This window comes from Microcaecilia unicolor, chromosome 10, assembly GCF_901765095.1.
Source record: "Microcaecilia unicolor chromosome 10, aMicUni1.1, whole genome shotgun sequence".
Taxonomy (NCBI): Eukaryota; Metazoa; Chordata; class Amphibia; order Gymnophiona; family Siphonopidae; genus Microcaecilia; species Microcaecilia unicolor.
Genome location: NC_044040.1, coordinates 176,970,059 through 176,989,153, shown reverse-complemented (window position 1 = coordinate 176,989,153; position 19,095 = coordinate 176,970,059). Strand labels below are relative to the sequence as shown.

The following is a 19,095-nucleotide window of genomic DNA, read 5'->3' as shown; positions in this document are numbered from 1 at the left end:
TCTGTGGGACACCATGGAAGGAAAAATTAATTCTTATCTGATACTTTTCTTTCCATTAGATCAATCCAGAGGCCCCCCCCTGGGTTTACTGTCTGCAGTTTTGTTGGGGTTGGTTTGTTTTTTTCGGGTTCTGTTGTTTGAATGTTCCTTCATTTGATTAAAAAATAAAATAAATAAATATAGGTGGAAGTATGTTGGGCAATTGGTCTGACAATGTCTGGAGAGTTTTCCATTGTTTCCATTCCACTGCTTTGGTATCGTTCATACTGAGGTTCAGCTGGCTGCACAGGGCCACATATAACAAACCTCGGATGTTCCCTCTATCGCCACCTGCTGGTAGAGGGACACAACCCACAAGCCTCTGGATTGATCTGTTGGGACTAATGGAAAGAAAATTATCAGGTAAGAATTAATTTTTCCATATTAATTCTAACCTGTGTTTAACCGCTTAGCATGATATTTAAAGATTAATTGTCACTTTTTCCTTTTTAGATAAATTATTAGTTCTTACAGTAGCAACCAAAAAAACTGATGGCTTCCAGCGGTTTAAGCAATCTGCAAAGCACTTCAACTATACTGTGAAGGTATGCCTTTTTACAATAAGTTATGGTCAATGTAAGACATAATTGCATTGCACAGAAGCAAGAGATCAAGGTGTCATAAAACTACCACTGTTGTTTAAATAGCTGTAATCCAGGGCTTCCCAAACTGTGGGGCACAATGCATTTGGGGTCAAACTCTAGCCCGAAAGTACACAGGCACATCATTATGATGCACCTCGGCAGGGTCACAGACATTGCTACAGTTGCAACCATAGGATTGCGTCCTGAAAAGGATTAGTAAGTGCTGCTTCAATCATTTTTGTTTGTACAATGTAACTTCAGTGAAATATATCATCCCATCACTGTTTATGAAAATTTATAGCCCACCAATGCAAGAGAAGATTCTTCTCTCAGCAGATTGCATCTCTCCTGACCTTTCCTAGAAAATATGAGAGACATTATATGAGCCACAATCAAAAATTTGGCATAACAAAAGACATCCTTAATCTGCATTCTCATTATTCTGTCAAAGAACATTAGAAAGGGTTGTATAAAGGTCTCTTTCACATTGTTGCTGTTCAGTGATCTCAAACTCTTTCTTGCTGGTCCAATTAAAGTCATTACAATCTAAACAAATTCATGTGACAAAGGACCGTGTTTACTAAGCAGCGTTATAAGCATGTTAGCATCTTTAAAGCACGTTAACCATGTACGCGCATTAACTGTGTATGCGCCTACACAGTTAACATGCACGCTAATTGTAGGCACGTTATAAACGCTAACGCGCCTTAGTAAACAGGGCCCAAAGTTAAAAAAAAAAATAGAACCCAGATCACTATCAAAAAAAATAAACATACCTTTTTTCATATCTGTCTGTCTATCTATAGATATACTATCATATCAGAATAAAAGAAATAAAACATGGAACACTACAAATTCAAATAAACATAAACCATACACATACCACAGTACACTGACAAACAACTAAAGTAAAAATAAAAGAATTAAAAAAAAAAAGTTGAAAAGTGCAGTCAGTGTAACACAGTGGTACATATCTCATTTCCTCCATTCACAGACTCGGGCATGCCTGTGTGGGTAACTTGGTTGAAACAGAAATGGTAAAGTGTGTCTCAGTAGCATAACATGGCACGTATGAGTGGGTGTCTGGTGAGCTGGCATAGTGGAGACGTTTCTATAAATGAGTGTCTCAATTTAGGCGCCCTGAGGCTGCATGACGGGAGCCTATTTTATAATGGAACGTGGGTTCTCATATTCCATTGCAGAAGACTAGTGTAACCCGGTATCGGTACACCTAACATTTTACGTGCCTGCAGTTACACCAGCCATCGATCTAGTGTAACTGAAGGAACCTAAATGTGACAGTGTTCTGTAAGTTACGTATGTTAATGGTAGCCCAGCCCATGCTTTGACCATATGCATATCCCTTTACATTTATGTGCTATGTAAATTAAATATGCCATTACAGAATAGTATTTAGGCACCTTGCTGGCACTTTTGCAGTTAACCATACACTTGTAAGTGCTAGTATTCTAGGAAAGGACAGATATATGCAAGTGCATAAATCAGCGGTTCCTAAACTTTTTCAGTTCATGGCACCCTTAGTGCCCATGCAATTTTTCAAGGCAGCCCCTCTGGCCACACATTTCTTCCCCCCGTCCACATACTTCCTCTCAGGCTCTCAGTTCTCCCCTCCCCCCCAGAAGACGTTTCCTCTGAGGTCACCCCCCCTCAACCAACACATTTCTTCGTAGGTTTCTTCCCAAGCCCCTCAAAGCAGCATGGAGTCCTGCCTTGCGGAAGAACCAGAAATGGCTTGCTCCCTACCTCTTCCAACCAGTACAATAATTATTCCCCGATCCACTCATGCCAGCAGTAGGAGAGCAGCGTTACTTGCTTCTGTGCTTCCTCTACCTGCTGCACTCAGCAGCAGATCAGATCATGCTGTGTATCCACGGCAAAGCCAGAAATTAGAGAGAAAAATAACCAGGGCAGAGGGGGAACAGTTTTGCTTCACTTTGAAGTCTCCCAGGTGGAAGTTACTCATTCGCATTCTCTGCCCACCCCTACACCCGCTGCTAACGATTGCACACCTTCTGGACTCTCACGGGCAACATTATGAAGCATCTGGAGGATGTTCTGCAGGGGCACATGGAAGACATGAAGAGGATCCTTCCACAGCACCCCTGTGAGTTTGCCATGGCTCACCAGGGTGCCACAACGCACAGTTTGGGAAATGCTGGCACAGATTATAGAATTACCCCCAGTGTGGATAGAGATGGTGTATAGGAGGTATGTGTGTGTGTGTGTGCATGAGTGACTTAGTAGTATGATGTGCATATCTGTTTCCATAGGGACAGTTTGGCAAAGGATGCTATGTCATAGGCGGAGGATGAGTGGGGATATGTTTGTGTTGGGGCTATGTGTGATTATGGGGCATTCAGGCTTCGCTCTCTTTCCCCACATTCACCCTCTGTCACTCCCACCCTCTTACACTGTTCCCCGTTCGTATCCTTCACCACCATCTCTCTTGCACTTCTATGAATAAGTAGTGCCTTTCCTAAAATCACTGAATGTCTTCTGGTCTACATATGTATACCAGTTCTACAGATGTGTAAAAGGCACCTAGGCTTTCATAAAATCACCTCCTAAACTCACTGACTTAGCTGCACTATAACTCAGAGCCTGACATTGAAAGATGGCTCAGCATTGGAATTTAGGAACATAAACTATTTATATTTAGCCATTTTATGGAGGCTTACATTTTTGAATATAGGCACCTAACTTTAAGTCTAGATGTCTAAATGTAGGTTGTCATTGACTCATCCAGTGTTAGACACATTAGTTAGGTACCCAATGCTGGATTTCAGCACTGATCACTTGTCTTGGCCCCTCCCCTGGGTCTGTCCACTTTTTAAGGCATTGAAATTTTGGTGCTGAACCTGGGACAGTTTTTTTTTTTTAAAGGTAAAGCACTTATCTGTTATAGTTAAAGGTCATATTTGTTTATTTATTTTATTGCATTTGTATCACACATTTTTCCACCTATTTGCAGGCTCAATGTGGCTTACATAGTTTTGTTAACATTGTCATTCCAGGATATCAGATACAGTTAGTATTGTGCAGAGATTAAGTAAGGGAAGAGAGAAGAGGGAAGGGAGTGATTAGGGTAATTATAGAAGGTAGGCTTTCCTAGCTGAGTGGGTTGGTGAGGCAGATTAGAGAGGCTATGGGTTCTCATTGTAGGCTTTGTTGAAGAAGTATGTCTTCAGAGATTTGCGAAAGATAGTTGTTTCGTTGATTGTTTTCAGGTCTGTAGGTAGTGTGTTCCATAACTGCGTGCTCATATAAGAGAAGGTAGTAGCATGCATCAGCTTGTATTTTAGACCTTTACAGCTGGGGAAGTGCAAGTTGAGGAATTTGCGAGATGATCTTGTGGCGTTTTTGGGAGGGTAGGTCCATGAGGTTGAGCATGTAGATTAAGGTGTCTGCATGAATGATTTTGTATACAATCGTGCAGATCTTGAATGCAATTCGTTCCTTAAGTGGGAGCCAGTGTAGTTTCTCTCTTAAGGGTTTTGCACTTTCATATTTAGTTTTTCCAAATATGAGTCTGGCGGCAGTATTCTGGGCAGTTTGGAGTTTTTTGATAGTTTGTTCTTTACAGCCCGCGTACAGTGCGTTACAGTAGTCCAGATGACATTACCATTGACTGTACCAGGGTGCGGAAGATGTATCTCGGGAAGAACGGTTTTACTCTTTTGAGTTTCACAAGGAGTAGAACATCTTTTTTGTCATGTTTTTCACGTGGGCTTGACGTGGGCTTGAGTGAGGTTTCGATCAATGGTGACTCCAAGAATTTTCAAGTTTTGTGAGACAGGAAGAGAACAGTATGGTGTAATTATGGTGGAGAAATTTTTTGTGTTATGTTGTGCGGTGAGTACAAGACGTGTTTTTTCTGCGTTAAGTTTTAGTTGGAATGCATCTGCCCATGTGTGCATTGTTTGGAGGCTTTGGTTGATTTCGTTGGTGATTTCATTTAGATCATGTTTGAACGGAATGTAGATTGTGACGTCGTCTGCATATATGTATATATATATATATATATATATATATATATATAAAGTACATAAGTAATGCCATACTGGGAAAAGACCAAGGGTCCATCGACCCCAGCATCCTGTCCACGACAGCGGCCAATCCAGGCCAAGGGCACCTGGCAAGCTTCCCAAACGTACAAACATTCTATACATGTTATTCCTGGAATTTTGGAGTTTTCCAAGTCCGTTTAGTAGCGGTTTATGGACTTGTCCTTTAGGAAACCGTCCAACCCCTTTTTAAACTCTGCTAAGCTAACTGCCTTCACCACTTTCTCCGGCAACGAATTCCAGAGTTTAATTACACGTTGGGTGAAGAAAAATTTTCTCTGATTTGTTTTAAATTTACTACACTGTAGTTTCATCGCATGCCCCCTAGTCCTGGTATTTTTGGAAAGTGTGAACTTTTAAATTTTACTACTTTGTCAGTATTTATGCAATCTGGGTGAAAGTACTATATTAATCAATATAAGTAAAAAAAAAAAAAAGAGGTTTGCATTTTGTAATGAGTTAATATATTAACCATCAGGGTTGACCCAAGGGTATCTGACACCCTAGGCGAACCTTCAGCTATGCGCTTCCCATCAGAAGGGCAACATTTTCTGTCCTACCCCCACCCCTCCATGACCAGCATCTTCTCTCTTTTTCCCTTCCATATCACTCCCTAGCCCTATGTCCAGCATTTCTTCCCTCTTCCCTTACCCTTACTAGACCTGCAAATGCTGCCACTCTACCTTACACATGCCCAAAGCTGCAGTGAAACTCAGTGCAGTGACAGTTTTACCTGTTCCAGTGTAAACTTCCTGTCAGAGGGGTGGGACATGGCAGAGCCTGTGCACAGGACTATGCTAAAAGGCCCTGCATCAGCTCACAGCAGCTTTAAAATGCTGTATTCCTGGTGTACCTCCTCCTCCCAAATTCTACTACCCTAGGCTAATGTCTAGTCTACTTAGAGACAGGGCTGGCTCTGTTAACTTTTTTATTTTTTATAATGGGATCTGAATTGTGTTGCCTGAAAACAAAAGTGTTGTATGTGCATGATGTGCAACAATGAAAATGAGAAGTGAAGTTTAAAGTACCTATTATAAATCACCAATAATATATCACATTTTTATTTTTTCTTTGAGATAAGCCTTTCAGAAGTTACAAGTTGGCATTCAAGAAGATATTACAGCGGTGTACTAAAATATGTCTTATCTCATTTTATGCAAAATTGCACATACGATAATTTTTGTTTTGGTTGACAAATATATGAATATAATTATTGAACCAATGCCATGTTTGAGATTTAGCTATTCTGTATTCTGCTTAACTAGCTAGCTCAGTAAAGAATATCCTGCCATAATGGATGGCCTGTTCTTTGAATATCTCTAACTTATTTGCTCTGAAGTATTTTAATTAATGTAGAAACCTAATTTACCAGAATAAGTTATGAAATGTAAATGAGATGAAAGAAGTGTATTTCTAAAACCTTTCATTTCAATCGCCAGATTTATTCTGCTTGACTTTACTGCATGTGTAAATCCTAAATAGATTCTGTGTAATAAACTGTAGCAGGGCTTATGAAGTGTCCTATTTTGCTAAAATAAACTTTTTTTTTTTTTTTTTTTTTTTGGGGGGGGGGGGGGGGGGGAAGGGATCAGAAAAATAATTTAATAGGTCACTTTTTAGGGGGGGGGGGGGGGGGGTGGAAGCATCTTGTTGGTACCAGCTCCAATTTCTCCCCAGTTCTAGCAGAGAATACCCAAACTGAGCCATGATAGTTCATCATTGCCAGGTGTTGTTACTTGTTTAATTTACTCACTGTTTCAGGTTTAGTGTAATGTAACTCTTCCAAGAGAATTTGTGTGTCACCCTGAAACACAATATAGATGTATTATCTCCCCATTGGTGTATTATGTTATACTAGTAAAAAAGGCCCGTTTCTGACACAAATGAAACGGGCGCTAGCAAGGTTTTCCTTGGAGTGTGTATGTTTGGGAGAGTGTATGTGAGAGTGACTGTTTGAGAGTCAGAGTGAAAGTGTGAGTGTGTGAGAGAGAGAGTGAGTCTGGGTGTGAGTGTGTTTGTGAGAGAGTGTGTGTGAGAATGAGAGTGTGTGCAAGTGTGTATGTGAGACACAGTGTGAGAGAGAGTGTGTGTGTGTGGGCAAGAGAGAGAGTGTGTGTGAGACACAGATTCTCTGTGAGAGTGAGTGTATGACACCAAGCGAGTGTGTGAGTGAATGTGATACAGTGTGAGACAGAGTGTGTGAGAGTGAGAGTCAGAAAGACATTGTATATGAGAGAGAGAGTGTGAGCCGTGCCATCCCAATCCATGGCCATCTGTCCCCTGCCCCCTCCATTCATCCTTTTCCAGCAATTCCCCTCTGTCCCTGAGCCCTGCCCTCCCAATCCATGGCCATCCATGTTTGTCTGTCACCTGCCCCCTCCATTCATCCCTATCCAGCATTTCCCCTCTCTGCCTGAGGCCTGCCCTGCAATCCATATCCATCCATGCCCATCTGTCCCCTCCATTCATCCCTATGCAGCAATTCCCCTCTCCCTGAGTCCTGCCCTTCCAATCCATGCCCATCCATGCTCCTCTGTCACCTGGCCCCTCCATTTTTCCCTATCCAGCATTTCCCCTCTCTGCCTGAGGCCTGCTCTGCAATCCATATCCATCCATGCCCATCTGTCCCCTCCATTCATCCCTATCCAGCAATTCCCCTCTCCCTGAGTCCTGCCCTTCCAATCCATGCCCATCCATGCTCCTCTGTCACCTGGCCCCTCCATTTTTCCCTATCCAGCATTTCCCCTCTCTGCCTGAGGCCTGCTCTGCAATCCATATCCATCCATGCCCATCTGTCCCCTCCATTCATCCCTATCCAGCAATTCCCCTCTCCCTGAGTCCTGCCCTTCCAATCCATGCTCATCTGTCACCTGGCCCCTCCATTTTTCCCTATCCAGCAATTTCCCTCTCTCCCTGAGTCCTGCCCTCCCAATCCATGCCCATCCATGCTCCTCTGTCCCCTGCCCCCTCCATTCATCCATTTCCAGTAATTCCCCTCTCTCCCTGTGCCCTGTCCTCCTAATCCATACCCATCCATGCTCCTCTGTCCCCTGCCGCCTCCAGTCATCCTTTTCCAGCAAGTCCCCTCTCGCCCTTCCATGACCCCCCCCCCTCGCATCCATGCTACTCTCTCTCCCATGTCCCAGCCTGGCCCGCCCTCTTCTCCCCCCTCCCCCCTTCGCATCCATGCCTCGCATCCATGCATCCCTTTTTTTTTTAATTATTCTTTTTAACTTTACCTCCGTGGCGGTTCGTGCAGCGAAGCGTCAGGGAAGGAGGCGGCGCTCCCGACGTCTAGCTTTCCCTTCGCTGTGTTCCGCCTTATTTTGAAGGCGGAACACAGCGAAGGGAAGGCTAGACGTCGGGAGCGCCGCCTCCTTCCCTGACGTTTCGCTTCCCGATTTGTTTGTTTTTTTCGCGAGGGCGGGGCAGAGACGGCTGGCTGGCTTGAAGGCTTCACACCACGAATCCACGAACCCTACAGCTTCAGTGACGTCAGATGGCTTCAGGGCTTCAGGGCTTCACAGAACGTTGTCCTCATTAGAACGTTCACGGTGCGTTTTATTATATTAGATTGCATTCTCTATCAGAAGTATAAGTACTTCCTCAACTATTAGGTTATGTAGAAGAACAATTTTCAAACCATTTACCTAGGTACAAAGTGTTCTCACCTAAATCAGTTGTCTGAAATTTGCTGTGCCTCAGTGCAGTAAAAAATGTATGTGCTATTCCATAACGCACATACTTTTAGCTACATTGAAAGAAGGTATTGTTGATGGGGTTGTGCTTTAAGTTGAAGTAGGAAAATATTCATATGGATTGCATTTTCAAATGTACGCATGCACTTCCTAGCAGTTTCTTGTAGAAAATGCAGGTGCATGTGACTGTATATGCTTTGAACCCATGATCATTTTTAAAGCAAAAATTAAATGTAGGTCTTTACTTTGAAAATTGATGTAAAGCCCATTTGGAAAAAGTGTGTATGGTCCCCCCCCCCCCCTCCCTGTAGATGGCTTTGAAATAGCCCTTTTAGGTATTTTAGATCCAGCCCTCATGCAGCCCACAGCTCTGAAATGGAAAAAGAGCCAACCAAATTAAACTTGCACATGTATTCCATGTGGTAAATAGGGAAGAAGAGAGGCAAAGAAAAAAAACACAAACAAAACAACAAAAGTGGGAATATGCATTTCATGTGCTGATTAAAACCCCATGATGTTTTTTTATTAATTGCTGGCATTACTGCTGTCAGGTTCTTGGTGAAGGAGAAGAATGGAAAGGAGGCGGAGCAGCTAATTCTATTGGTGGAGGGCAGAAAGTGAGGCTGCTGAAGAAAGCATTAGCAAGCTATGCTGGACAGGAAGATCTGCTGATATTGTTCACAGACAGGTAAGATGACTCTGCCTACATAACTGGGTATGAGGTTCCTAGACAAGTTACCAAGCAATGCAGTGTGTGCAGATTGCTTTAGTTTTATTTCTGGCTGTTATAATTTGGCTTTATTTTCCCATCTCTGTTTTTACTTACAGCAAGTTAGCTTCAGTAGCTGTAACAACTGTCTGTCAAAATGTCAGCCAGTTTGCCATAGACTCCGAGGATATCCACACATTTCTGCATTTGTAGATAACAGCTGTGAACTTAAAATGTTACCACATGTTGACAAGCTGGACAAACCCTGTGGCTTAAGTCACCAGTTTTGTCGCAGTGTGTAATATTCCTTCAGCTTTCTTGTCATGGTGATTAAATGAAGTTGTACATTTTCTCTGCCATTGGACTTTACTGAAGAGATAACTTAATTAAAGTGTTTGTAATCTGCCTATTCATTCTCAGAAGATGAGACATTTACATCAAGGCAATTGTGGTAGTCCTACAAAGAAAGGTCTTGGTTGGGTGGTAACCTTGCTTAAAATAGATTGTGTGATGTAGATATGTATCTTAATCTCTGTGCAAGGAAATGCAGCATGCACAAGGTTCTCCTGTGGTAGATGGTACAAGTCTTGATGTACACCACCTTGGGTGAATTTCTTTCAAAAGGTGGGAAATAAATCCTAATATTAAAAAAGTAAGATTGACTGCAGGTTACAGTGACATTGCTGCTTTTCAGAACTAGCCCACTGGAACAGAACAAAGGTCCATCAAGCCCAGCATCCTGTTTCCAACAGTGGCCAATCCAGGTCTCAAATACCTGGGCAAGATCCCAGAAATAAGCAGTGGATTTTCCCCAAGTCAGTTTAATAATGGTCTATGGACTTTTCCTTTAGGAAGCGGTCCAGACCTTTTTAAAACCCTGCTAAGCTAACTGCGTTTACTGCATTCTCTGGCAACAAATTCCAGAGTTTAATTATACGTTGAGTGAAGAAAAGTTTTCTCTGATTCGTATTAAATTTACTACTTTGTAGCTTCATCACATGCCTCCTAGTCCTAGTATTTTTAGAAAGAGTAAACAAAGAGTAAACAAACTAATATGAATACTTCATGAAAGACCTCAGCAGTGCCACTTCATGAGCATAGGTCTATCTGGTCGAGATTTAAGCACCATATTCATCACTGCTCTTTTAATATGAAAGTACTATTGCTTCAATTGCACCTTTTGAACAGTAAGTAACTTAAATGTTTTTATGATTAACTTATCTTGTGTCGGATCAGGGAATGTTCATCTGAGTTTCATTATGTGCTTTTTCAAAGATATGCCCCCTCTCAACAACCCAAGATTTGTCAGCAGGATGGATCTGGATTGTTGAGCAGGGGCATATCCTTGAAAATGCACATGGCGAATCATGTCGAATGAACGTCCTCTGAACTGACACAAAATGCTTTTCACACCAGTATACAGGATGTGCTTGGCAAAAGAACCCAACACAGGCCATGTTTCAGCATGTAGAGCCTTCATCATGGGTTCTGTGGATAGCTCAATCAATTAAAAATCCTGACAGATGTGGAACCCTTAGATACACAATATACCATACGTTGAAAGCATTAAGTCTCTCTTAAACATAAAAAAGCATCTGAAAAGCAGCAGCAAGCTGACGGCATCTCCTCATTCAAAAGGCACGATAAGATAAGGCCGTCCATTTACAGTCACCCGCTAGCTGTATTAATCTCCCCTTCTTTCTGTGGCATCATTAAGCAGCTGGAATTCTCCACACACCAAGGGATGAAATTGTCTGAGACCTCTCTACAACTCAGGAATGAGACTTAGCATTCAGGTGTGTCCCCTGTCTTCAGTGGCAGAAGGGTAGTTAGGACTTGCCTGGTGGCCTTGTTGAAGTTTACTAAATGACACCTCTAGGGATGCATTACTCTAGTGGCATCATTCAGCAGCTGCAGCAATGCCAGCAGGAGGACACTGATTTCCTTTTGGTGAAGATGGGAAACCTTGTGAAATGATCAAAACTCATTCTGCAAGGGGAATCTAGAAAGTTAAGCGGTGGGGTCTATGGTTGTGAGTTACTGATGGTAGGAGGAGATGATTGTGTTTGGTGGGGGGAGAGAGCTAATTAGTCATTTCACATCGGTGTGGTTAACACAAGCAATATCCTGAAAACTAATGAAGAATTTTTTATTTTTTTTACGATTAATGGGCTTCGTTTACAAAGCTGCGCTAGCAATTCTTGTTTGGCAAATAAGAGGAAGCCCTTAGGAATTGAATGAGCTTCCTTTCATTTGCCATGCAGGAATCACTAGCGCAGTGGCGTTCCTAGGGGGGCTAACACCCGGGGCGGATTGCCGATGCGCCTTGCCCCACGGGTGCAGCGCCCCCCCCCCCCCCCCAGTGAAAGGACACCCCACCACCCTGGCGAAAGACCCCCCCCGGGTGCACGCCGCTGGGGGGGGGGGGGTGCCGCGCGCCGGTCAGCTTCGTTCGTTTCCATGTTCCCTCTGCCCCGGAACAGGTTTACTGAGGGAGCATGGAAACGAACGAAGCTGACCGGCGTGCGCACCCCCCCAGTGGCGTGCATCCGGGGTGGACCGCCCCTACTGCCCCCCCCCCCCCTTGGTACGCGACTGCACTAGCGTGGCTTTTGTAAAAGAAGCCCCATGTTAGCTACTAAGGCTATTCTATTAAGGGTGTTTTAATATGTCCTTGGAAACATTTATTGCAATACATGTTAGACCCTGTTTAACATTTTCCCACAAGTTTTATGGCACAGGCCTATATATTACTTTGCAGACAATTACTACATAAGTCTGGAGCTGGGTGATGGGATGATTTCTTATATTTTCTCTAAATTCCTGAACTAGCTTGCTATATACAGTGTAACTTAGTTCCTTATAACTTGTTTAACTGTACAAAGAACTTGCCTAGAGTTCAGCCACTCATCTATTTATCCCAACTGAATCTGTACCACCCATCATGTCCCTGCCTATATATCTGCACTTGGCCCCTGGACTACATGGTAAGCTGTATGGTAGAAAAGCATTAACATCATAGGTATGTTATTTGAATGTTCTAATGCATGCTTATTAGATGTTTCATTAGTATTATGCTGGAACTAGTAAAAAGGCCCATTTCTGACACAAATGAAACGGGCGCTAGCAGGTGCGAGTGTGTCTATGAGAGAGAGAGAGTGAGACTGGGTGCGAGTGTGTCTGTGAGAGAGGGTGTGTGTGTGAGAATGAGAGTCTGTGCCAGGGGCCCCCTTCCTTCCCTCCCCCCTCCCTTCCTCCCAGTTCCAGGGTCGTTCCCTTCCTCCCTCCCTCCGACTTTCAGGGTCGTCCCCTCCCTCCCTCTGACTTTCAGGGTCGTCCCCTCCCTCTGACTTTCAGGGTCCCCCCCTCCCTCCGACTTTCAGGGTCCCTCCCTCCCTCCGACTTTCAGGCTCCCTCCCTCTCTCCCAGTTTCAAGTTCCCTCCCTCCGAGTTTCAAGCTCCCTCCCTCCCTCCCGAGGAGTCGTTGCGGCTGCCCACACACCCTCCCATGAGGCCCGGAGGGGCAGCCGCGGCTGTCGCCTGTTTTCCTTCTCTTTTGCGCTGCTCCAACTCCTGAAGTCCCCCCTCCCCCACGCCCTGTGCAGGAACACGCGAGCGCACCCGCGCGCCGGCTCGGCACAGCAGCACGCTCTCTGTGGCTCTGCCCCCTCTGCTGACGCCCAAGGAGGACTCCGACCTTTCTTTCCGTGCCATTGGTCGCAACGCTGTCGGCTACTCTGCCCCTCAACGCTTCTGTTTCTTTCAAGCTCCGCCTCCGCCCCTGTGCCCTGCTCCTTTCGCCCCTCCTCCTCCGGCTCTGGCATTCTGCTTGAAGTCAGCCTGATCTACGGAGCCTAGCAGACCAACTGCGAAGAAAGCCACGGACACAGGCAGCAAGAGAGAATGTTGGAGGTGAGAATTATTATATAGGATTGTATTACAGGTATATTTCTGAATTTCAGTGCTGTTAAATGTGTATATTTTTTATACTGCTTCATGTTAGTCCTATTATTAGGTTTTAATTTGCTGTTTTCAAGTTTACCTCATTTCTTGTATTCATGTTTATATTTGGCTATTTTTACTGTTCTTATGCTGTTAACAAAATTGTAAGTTCTGTGTTAAACTGTACCTGCTGTACACTGCCTTGGGTGAATCTCTTCATAAAGGCGGTTAGTAAATCCCAATCAATCAATCAATAAATATGCACTGTATAGCCTTGTTAGTAGGCAAAACATACTGCCAGGAAGACTTCTGGATGAGAGGCAAAATAAAATCCACTGGACTAGATCAAATGTCAGTGTTTTTATATGTCATTTGGTTACCCTATGCTTTATTTCTGCAGCAGTAGTTAAGGATCTATATTTGTTACTCAGCATGGTGCAACCTGGAAATGTTGTTTGAGTAAGGGACCGGGAGAGAGATACACTGTAGCTCTGTGGACTTTGGCAGTGGTCTAGGCCAGCCTAAAACTGTGGAGAGAAAGAGCACTGAAAATATCTCTGTAATTTATAGGAATGTGCACTTTTTCAAGTTTTGTTTCATTTTATTGCAGACTAGGTTAATGTGCACAGTTATGTTCTGTGCACAAAATGAACTTGCATTCGTAAGAACATAATAATGTGTACTAAAACATAATGATATGAAAATAAGTGAAAGCAAAACAGAACACCAAATTAAAACTTTCTGACTGCACATCTCTAGTATTTCTTCTAAGTTTCTTAAGGGTGTAAAGAAGACAAATATACAATCCACAGGCCGTGTTAAACACAGAAACATACGAATAATGGCATATAGAAGACCGTCAGGCTTATTTTCGAAAGAGAAGGGCGCCCATCTTCCGAAACAAATCGGGAGATGGGCATCCTTCTCTCAGGGTCACCCAAATCGGCATAATCGAAAGTCGGTTTTGGGCGTCCTCAACTGCTTTCAGTCGCAGGGACAACCAAAGTTCAAGGGGGCGTGTCGGCACCCTAGCGAAGGGTGGAATGGGGCGTGATTAAGAGATGGGCGTCCTTGGCCGATAATGGAAAAAAGAAGGGTCCATTTTTACTTGCGACCAAGCCTCAAAAAGGTGCCCGAACTGACTAGATGACCACCAGAGGGAATCGGGGATGACCTTCCCTTACTCCCCCAGTGGTCACCAACCCCCTCCCACCCACCCTAAAAAAAAACTTAAAATAATTTTTTTGCCAGCCTCTATGCTAGCCTCAAATGTCATACCCAGCTCCATGACAGCAGTATACAGGTCCCTGGAGCAGTTTTAGTGGGTGCAGTGCACTTCAGCCAGGTGGACCAAAGCCCATCCCCCCTACCTGTTAAACTTGTGCTGGTAAATGTGAGCCCTCCAAAACCCACCCAAAACCCACTGTACCCACATGTAGGTGCCCCCCTTCACCCCTTAGGGCTATGGTAGTGGTGTACAGTTGTGGGGAGTGGGTTTTGGGGGGCTCAGCACACAAGGTAAGGGAACTGTGCACCTGGGAGCAATTTGTGAAGTCCACTGCAGTACCTCCTAGGGTGCCCAGTTGGTGTCCTGGTATGTCAGGGGGACCAGTGCACTACGAATTCTGGCTCCTCCTATGACCAAAGGGCTTGGATTTGATCGTTTTTGAGATTGTCGTCCTCGGTTTCCATTATGGCCGAAAACCGGGGACGACCATCTCTAAGGTCGACCTAAATGTTGAGATTTGGGCGTCCCCGACCGTATTATTGAAACGAAAGATGGACGCCCATCTTGTTTCGATAATACAGGTTTCCCCGCCCCGTTCGATTATGACCTATGAAGTCTGCCCATCCGTACCAACTGCTAAGTTCTGTTTTCCTTTCTGTCTGCTTCTCTCATGCTTGCATAAATTCAGATACACTCCTCTTCTACACCATCTCCACCACCTCTGCTAAGAGGCCATTCCATGCATCCACTACCCTTTCCATAAAGAAATATTCCTTAGATTACTCCATAGACTATCCCCTTTCACCTTCATCCTATACTCCCTGCCAGAATACAGTCATCAAATTAGAGAATATTTTGGAATCATATGGCCTCTATGATTTTCACATTCACTTAGCCAACCCTACTGTGTACATCCAAACTTTGTCCTGTTCCCTTTACATATGTCGCCATTGGCAATTACCAAGAATGAAAATAATGTATAGTCAAAATCTTGGTTTTCATATTGCTTCATTACTTTCAGGGGCATCTGTTTTCCTTCAGTAGAGTTGCTTTGATTAGGAAAAAGTATATATTTTTTGTTTGATAAATTGAGCAAAATAGTATGGCATTTATAAAAGAAGCAAAAACAAAAAGCACCAAGGGCCTTCAAAAAAAGGGGGAAATAAAGTCTTTAATCATATACGTTGATAAAGCAATACTTAAGTGGACCCGACATGGTCCGTGTTTCGGCGCCCAGCGCCTGCCTCAGGGGTCGCAAGAGATAGCTGACAACATGCGATAGTATTGTGAAAACAATACAATTTTAAAGAAGTGATATACTGCAACGCTGTGTGGTCCCCTTCACACAAAATGGAAAGTTATTCGATTCAACAAACGCAATCCTTCAGTTACTTGATTGAGACCATGACTGTAGGACTGCATTTGTTGAATCAAATAACTTTCCATTTTGTGTGAAGGGGACCACACAGTGTTGCAGTATATCGCTTCTTAAAATTGTATTGTTTTCACAATACTATCGCATGCTGTCAGATGTCTCTTGCGACTCCTGAGGCAGGCGCTGGGCGCCTAAACACGGACCGTGTCGGGTCCACTTAAGTATTGCTTTATCAACGTATATGATTAAAGACTTTATTTCCCCCTTTTTTTGAAGGCCCTTGGTGCTTTTTGTTTTTGTTTCTTGGCTTTTTTGTGCTTTGCTCCCTCTCTCTGTTATACCATATTTATAAAAGAAGCACATGTTAATTATGGTGTCTTTAATTTACTCTAAAATATGCACAATGACTTCCTTTTATTAATGTAATAAAGTTAATGACATCATGTTGTAGCCCCTAGAATGTCTGTGTAACTCCAGCAGAGCCATTGTATCAATAAAGGGTTGTAAATCTGTATCTTCAGCATTTTTAAAAGGGTGATAGGCATTACTTCATTTACCAAACCTAAACTTATATAATATTGAGTACATTTTTGTAGGGAGTGGAGAGGAAGGAATATGAGACTGCTGTGTCAATAATTTTTGCCCCAGCAGTGACATATTTAAAAAGTGAGGAAAAAGCAATCACCCTAGCCCATTTTTTTCCACATTGCTTACAGGAAGCAGAAATGAAATGTAAAAATATCAAGTCAGTTAAAAGTCAGATTTATATGCAATGTTTGCTTGTAGTGGAAATCTCTGTATCTGGACAGTCAATGTTTCTCTTATCAGAAATACTTTAAAAACTATGTATGGTTTCCAGAATTAAATTATAAGAAAATCCCTTGTGTTTCAAGCATATTCATCCCTTAATCCTTTAGTGGCAGATGCAAAAATGTCTAATGGTCAATAAAATATTTTGTAACACTGTACAGTGTGTCTTGACTTGTTCAGTGGATTTGATGAACTGAGAATTGGGCTTTGTAATTAAAAGTTGGGGTCTTTCATACATACTCCATAGAAGATATGGAGTTAGTAAGTGACAATTAGAGGGGACTCAAGGTATTGCTGCTAGAGAGATTATAAGGGAGAGGAAGAGATGGTAGACGGCATGGATGGGCAGACTGGATATGGTCTTTATCTGTCTTCATTTTTCTAAATTTCTGTGTAAAACTAAGGGATCCTTTCACCAAGCTGTGGGAAAAATGGCCCTGTGCTAGCGGCGAGAGCCATTTTCCCCATGCGCCAGGTCCCTTTTTATCACAGTGGGTAAAACGTCCCCAGACACACATGACCTTGCAGTAAGAGAATTTTTGCCATGTGGCCATGCCACAGGAAGCCCTTACCACCACCCATTAAGGTGGCGATAAGGGCTCTCGCGCTAACCTGGTGGCAACAGGGCAGTGAGCAATGATGCCTGATTACCCCACTGGGTTATCGCCACGCAAGCCATTTCTGGAGGTTTTCTTTTTCTTCCTGAATGGTGTGCGCTTGGGGCAGATCCACCGGTGGCTCTGTTGGGCCGGCAGCAGTCCCAGAAGAGCGAGCGGTAAGCCCGCGTTGGGTTTACCACCGCTCTGTAAAAGGACCCCTAAGGGCCCTGTCTACTAAGATGCGCTATTGTTTTTAGCACACGTTAAAAATGATAGCGTGCCTACAATGCAGCTTAGTAAACAGGGCCCTAAAAGTTGTTTGGTAATCTGATCTTTTGATTAGCAGATTCCAATTCCTATGTATTGTAGTGGGATTAAACCAGATTACAGATAGCATCTTGAATCATTTTCTGATCCATATCTAGTGCAAACATTCCACTGAAAGTATGATTTATTGTTTAGTTACTTGTTAATTTATATTGTGCTATCCCAAGCACAAACGTTGTGATAATGGGGATGTCTTCTGATACTGCTACAGGAATGCACTTCCATATATGGTAGTGACTTCTTCAGCTCATTGCAGGAATGTAGCAGCATCAAAAGCCATCTTTCTGCTTTGCAACACCACATTAAAAATGATAAAAATTAAAACAGATACCATTTTCAAAATCATAGTTTTCTGTGTTAATTTGCACCGTATTCATTTACAGTAAGGGCCCTGTTTACTAATGTGTGAAGCATTTTTAGCGTGTGCTAAAAATTAGCACATGCTAACGCTAGAGACACCCATAGGAATGCATGGGCGTCTCTACAGCACGGCTTAGTAAACAGGGCTTTAATATTGTAAACATATCTGTTGGTAGACACATATGTTTTCATTCTGGCATACAAATTCAGTTTGATACAGCTGCTAGAGAACAGAATTTTTTGAATCCTTATTCCAAGCTGTTTACCACAGTCAAGTGTGAAACTTGATACTAGAGAGTGTAAAAAAAGACAAAAAAAAATCTTCAGTGATTGCAGTCCCAAACTCCTGTGATTGTTCTGGAAAATATGTGAGCAGCAAAAACAGTGTGTGTTTGGCAAGAATTTTAACAAGTTATTATAAAAAGAAACTGTTAGAAATAGTACATCCTTTTCAACACCTTAAATTTAGTTGGATCAATTTACAGAGGTAGTGGTCACTGTATATTTTTTTAAGTGAATGAGAGGTTAACTGTTTGTATGTGTCATATGTTGTGTATGAACACATTAATGTAATAAAAGCAAGTTTTGATACAATTGGCACACTGGAGTCTTTGTGAGGTAATATATTTTTTAAATGCCAGATTTGGCATTGAAAATATGCATACCCTGTTAATGGCACTGTATAATTTTATAAGGAGGCTCATACTTTAAGCAATAAAGTTCTCACCCACTGTGAGGTATTTTAATCATTTACACATGGATGTGGCCTCATAAGCATGTAAATGACCTCTTACAAAGTGCTAACTGGTGCAAGAGTATTCACATGAAAATGATGGCATTTCTTTGCTAGTGGATATGCACAAGGTTGGAATTTGAGTGGAGCATGGATAGAACATGCAAGTATATGAGCGAATTATACATTCTTTATTGTCCCACCAGACCAGTCCAGAGACACTAGAGTTTGTCCTGTCCTGCCAGCTGGTGGAGACTGACCCACTGTGCTGTGATTTTATCACTTAAGAATCCTGTGCAATCCCCCCCCCCCCCCCCCCCCCCCATCAGTCAGTCAGTATTTCTCAGTATCCAGCAGGTGGTAGGCTTCCCATGCAATCTCTGTGCTCTGGTAGGGCTTTTTTTCATTTCCTTGGTCAGGGATATATATATATATCTTGAGCTAGTGTAAATTTACATGGTTTTATTTTGATTGTGATTAATGCAGGATTTCTGGCAATGTTTTATAAAGATACATAAAGCCTCGTTTTACATTGAACACAGAGATTGGAATTGAGATATCCACGTCAGGATGTGCCCAATGTAGAAAAAGATCTTCCAATCCAGA

At 42.9% G+C, this 19,095-nt stretch overlaps 1 protein-coding gene across 2 annotated transcripts in view; it reads left to right on the top strand.

Moving 5' to 3' along the window:
• Nucleotides 1-19,095, top strand: part of PLOD2 (procollagen-lysine,2-oxoglutarate 5-dioxygenase 2) — a 147,313-nt gene that overhangs the window by 46,292 nt on the left and 81,926 nt on the right. For both annotated transcript variants that reach the window (XM_030216189.1, XM_030216188.1), the window contains exons 2-3: nucleotides 493-584; nucleotides 8,958-9,094. In XM_030216189.1, the coding sequence (XP_030072049.1) occupies nucleotides 493-584; nucleotides 8,958-9,094 (229 nt within the window). The remainder of the gene's footprint in view (nucleotides 1-492; nucleotides 585-8,957; nucleotides 9,095-19,095) is intronic.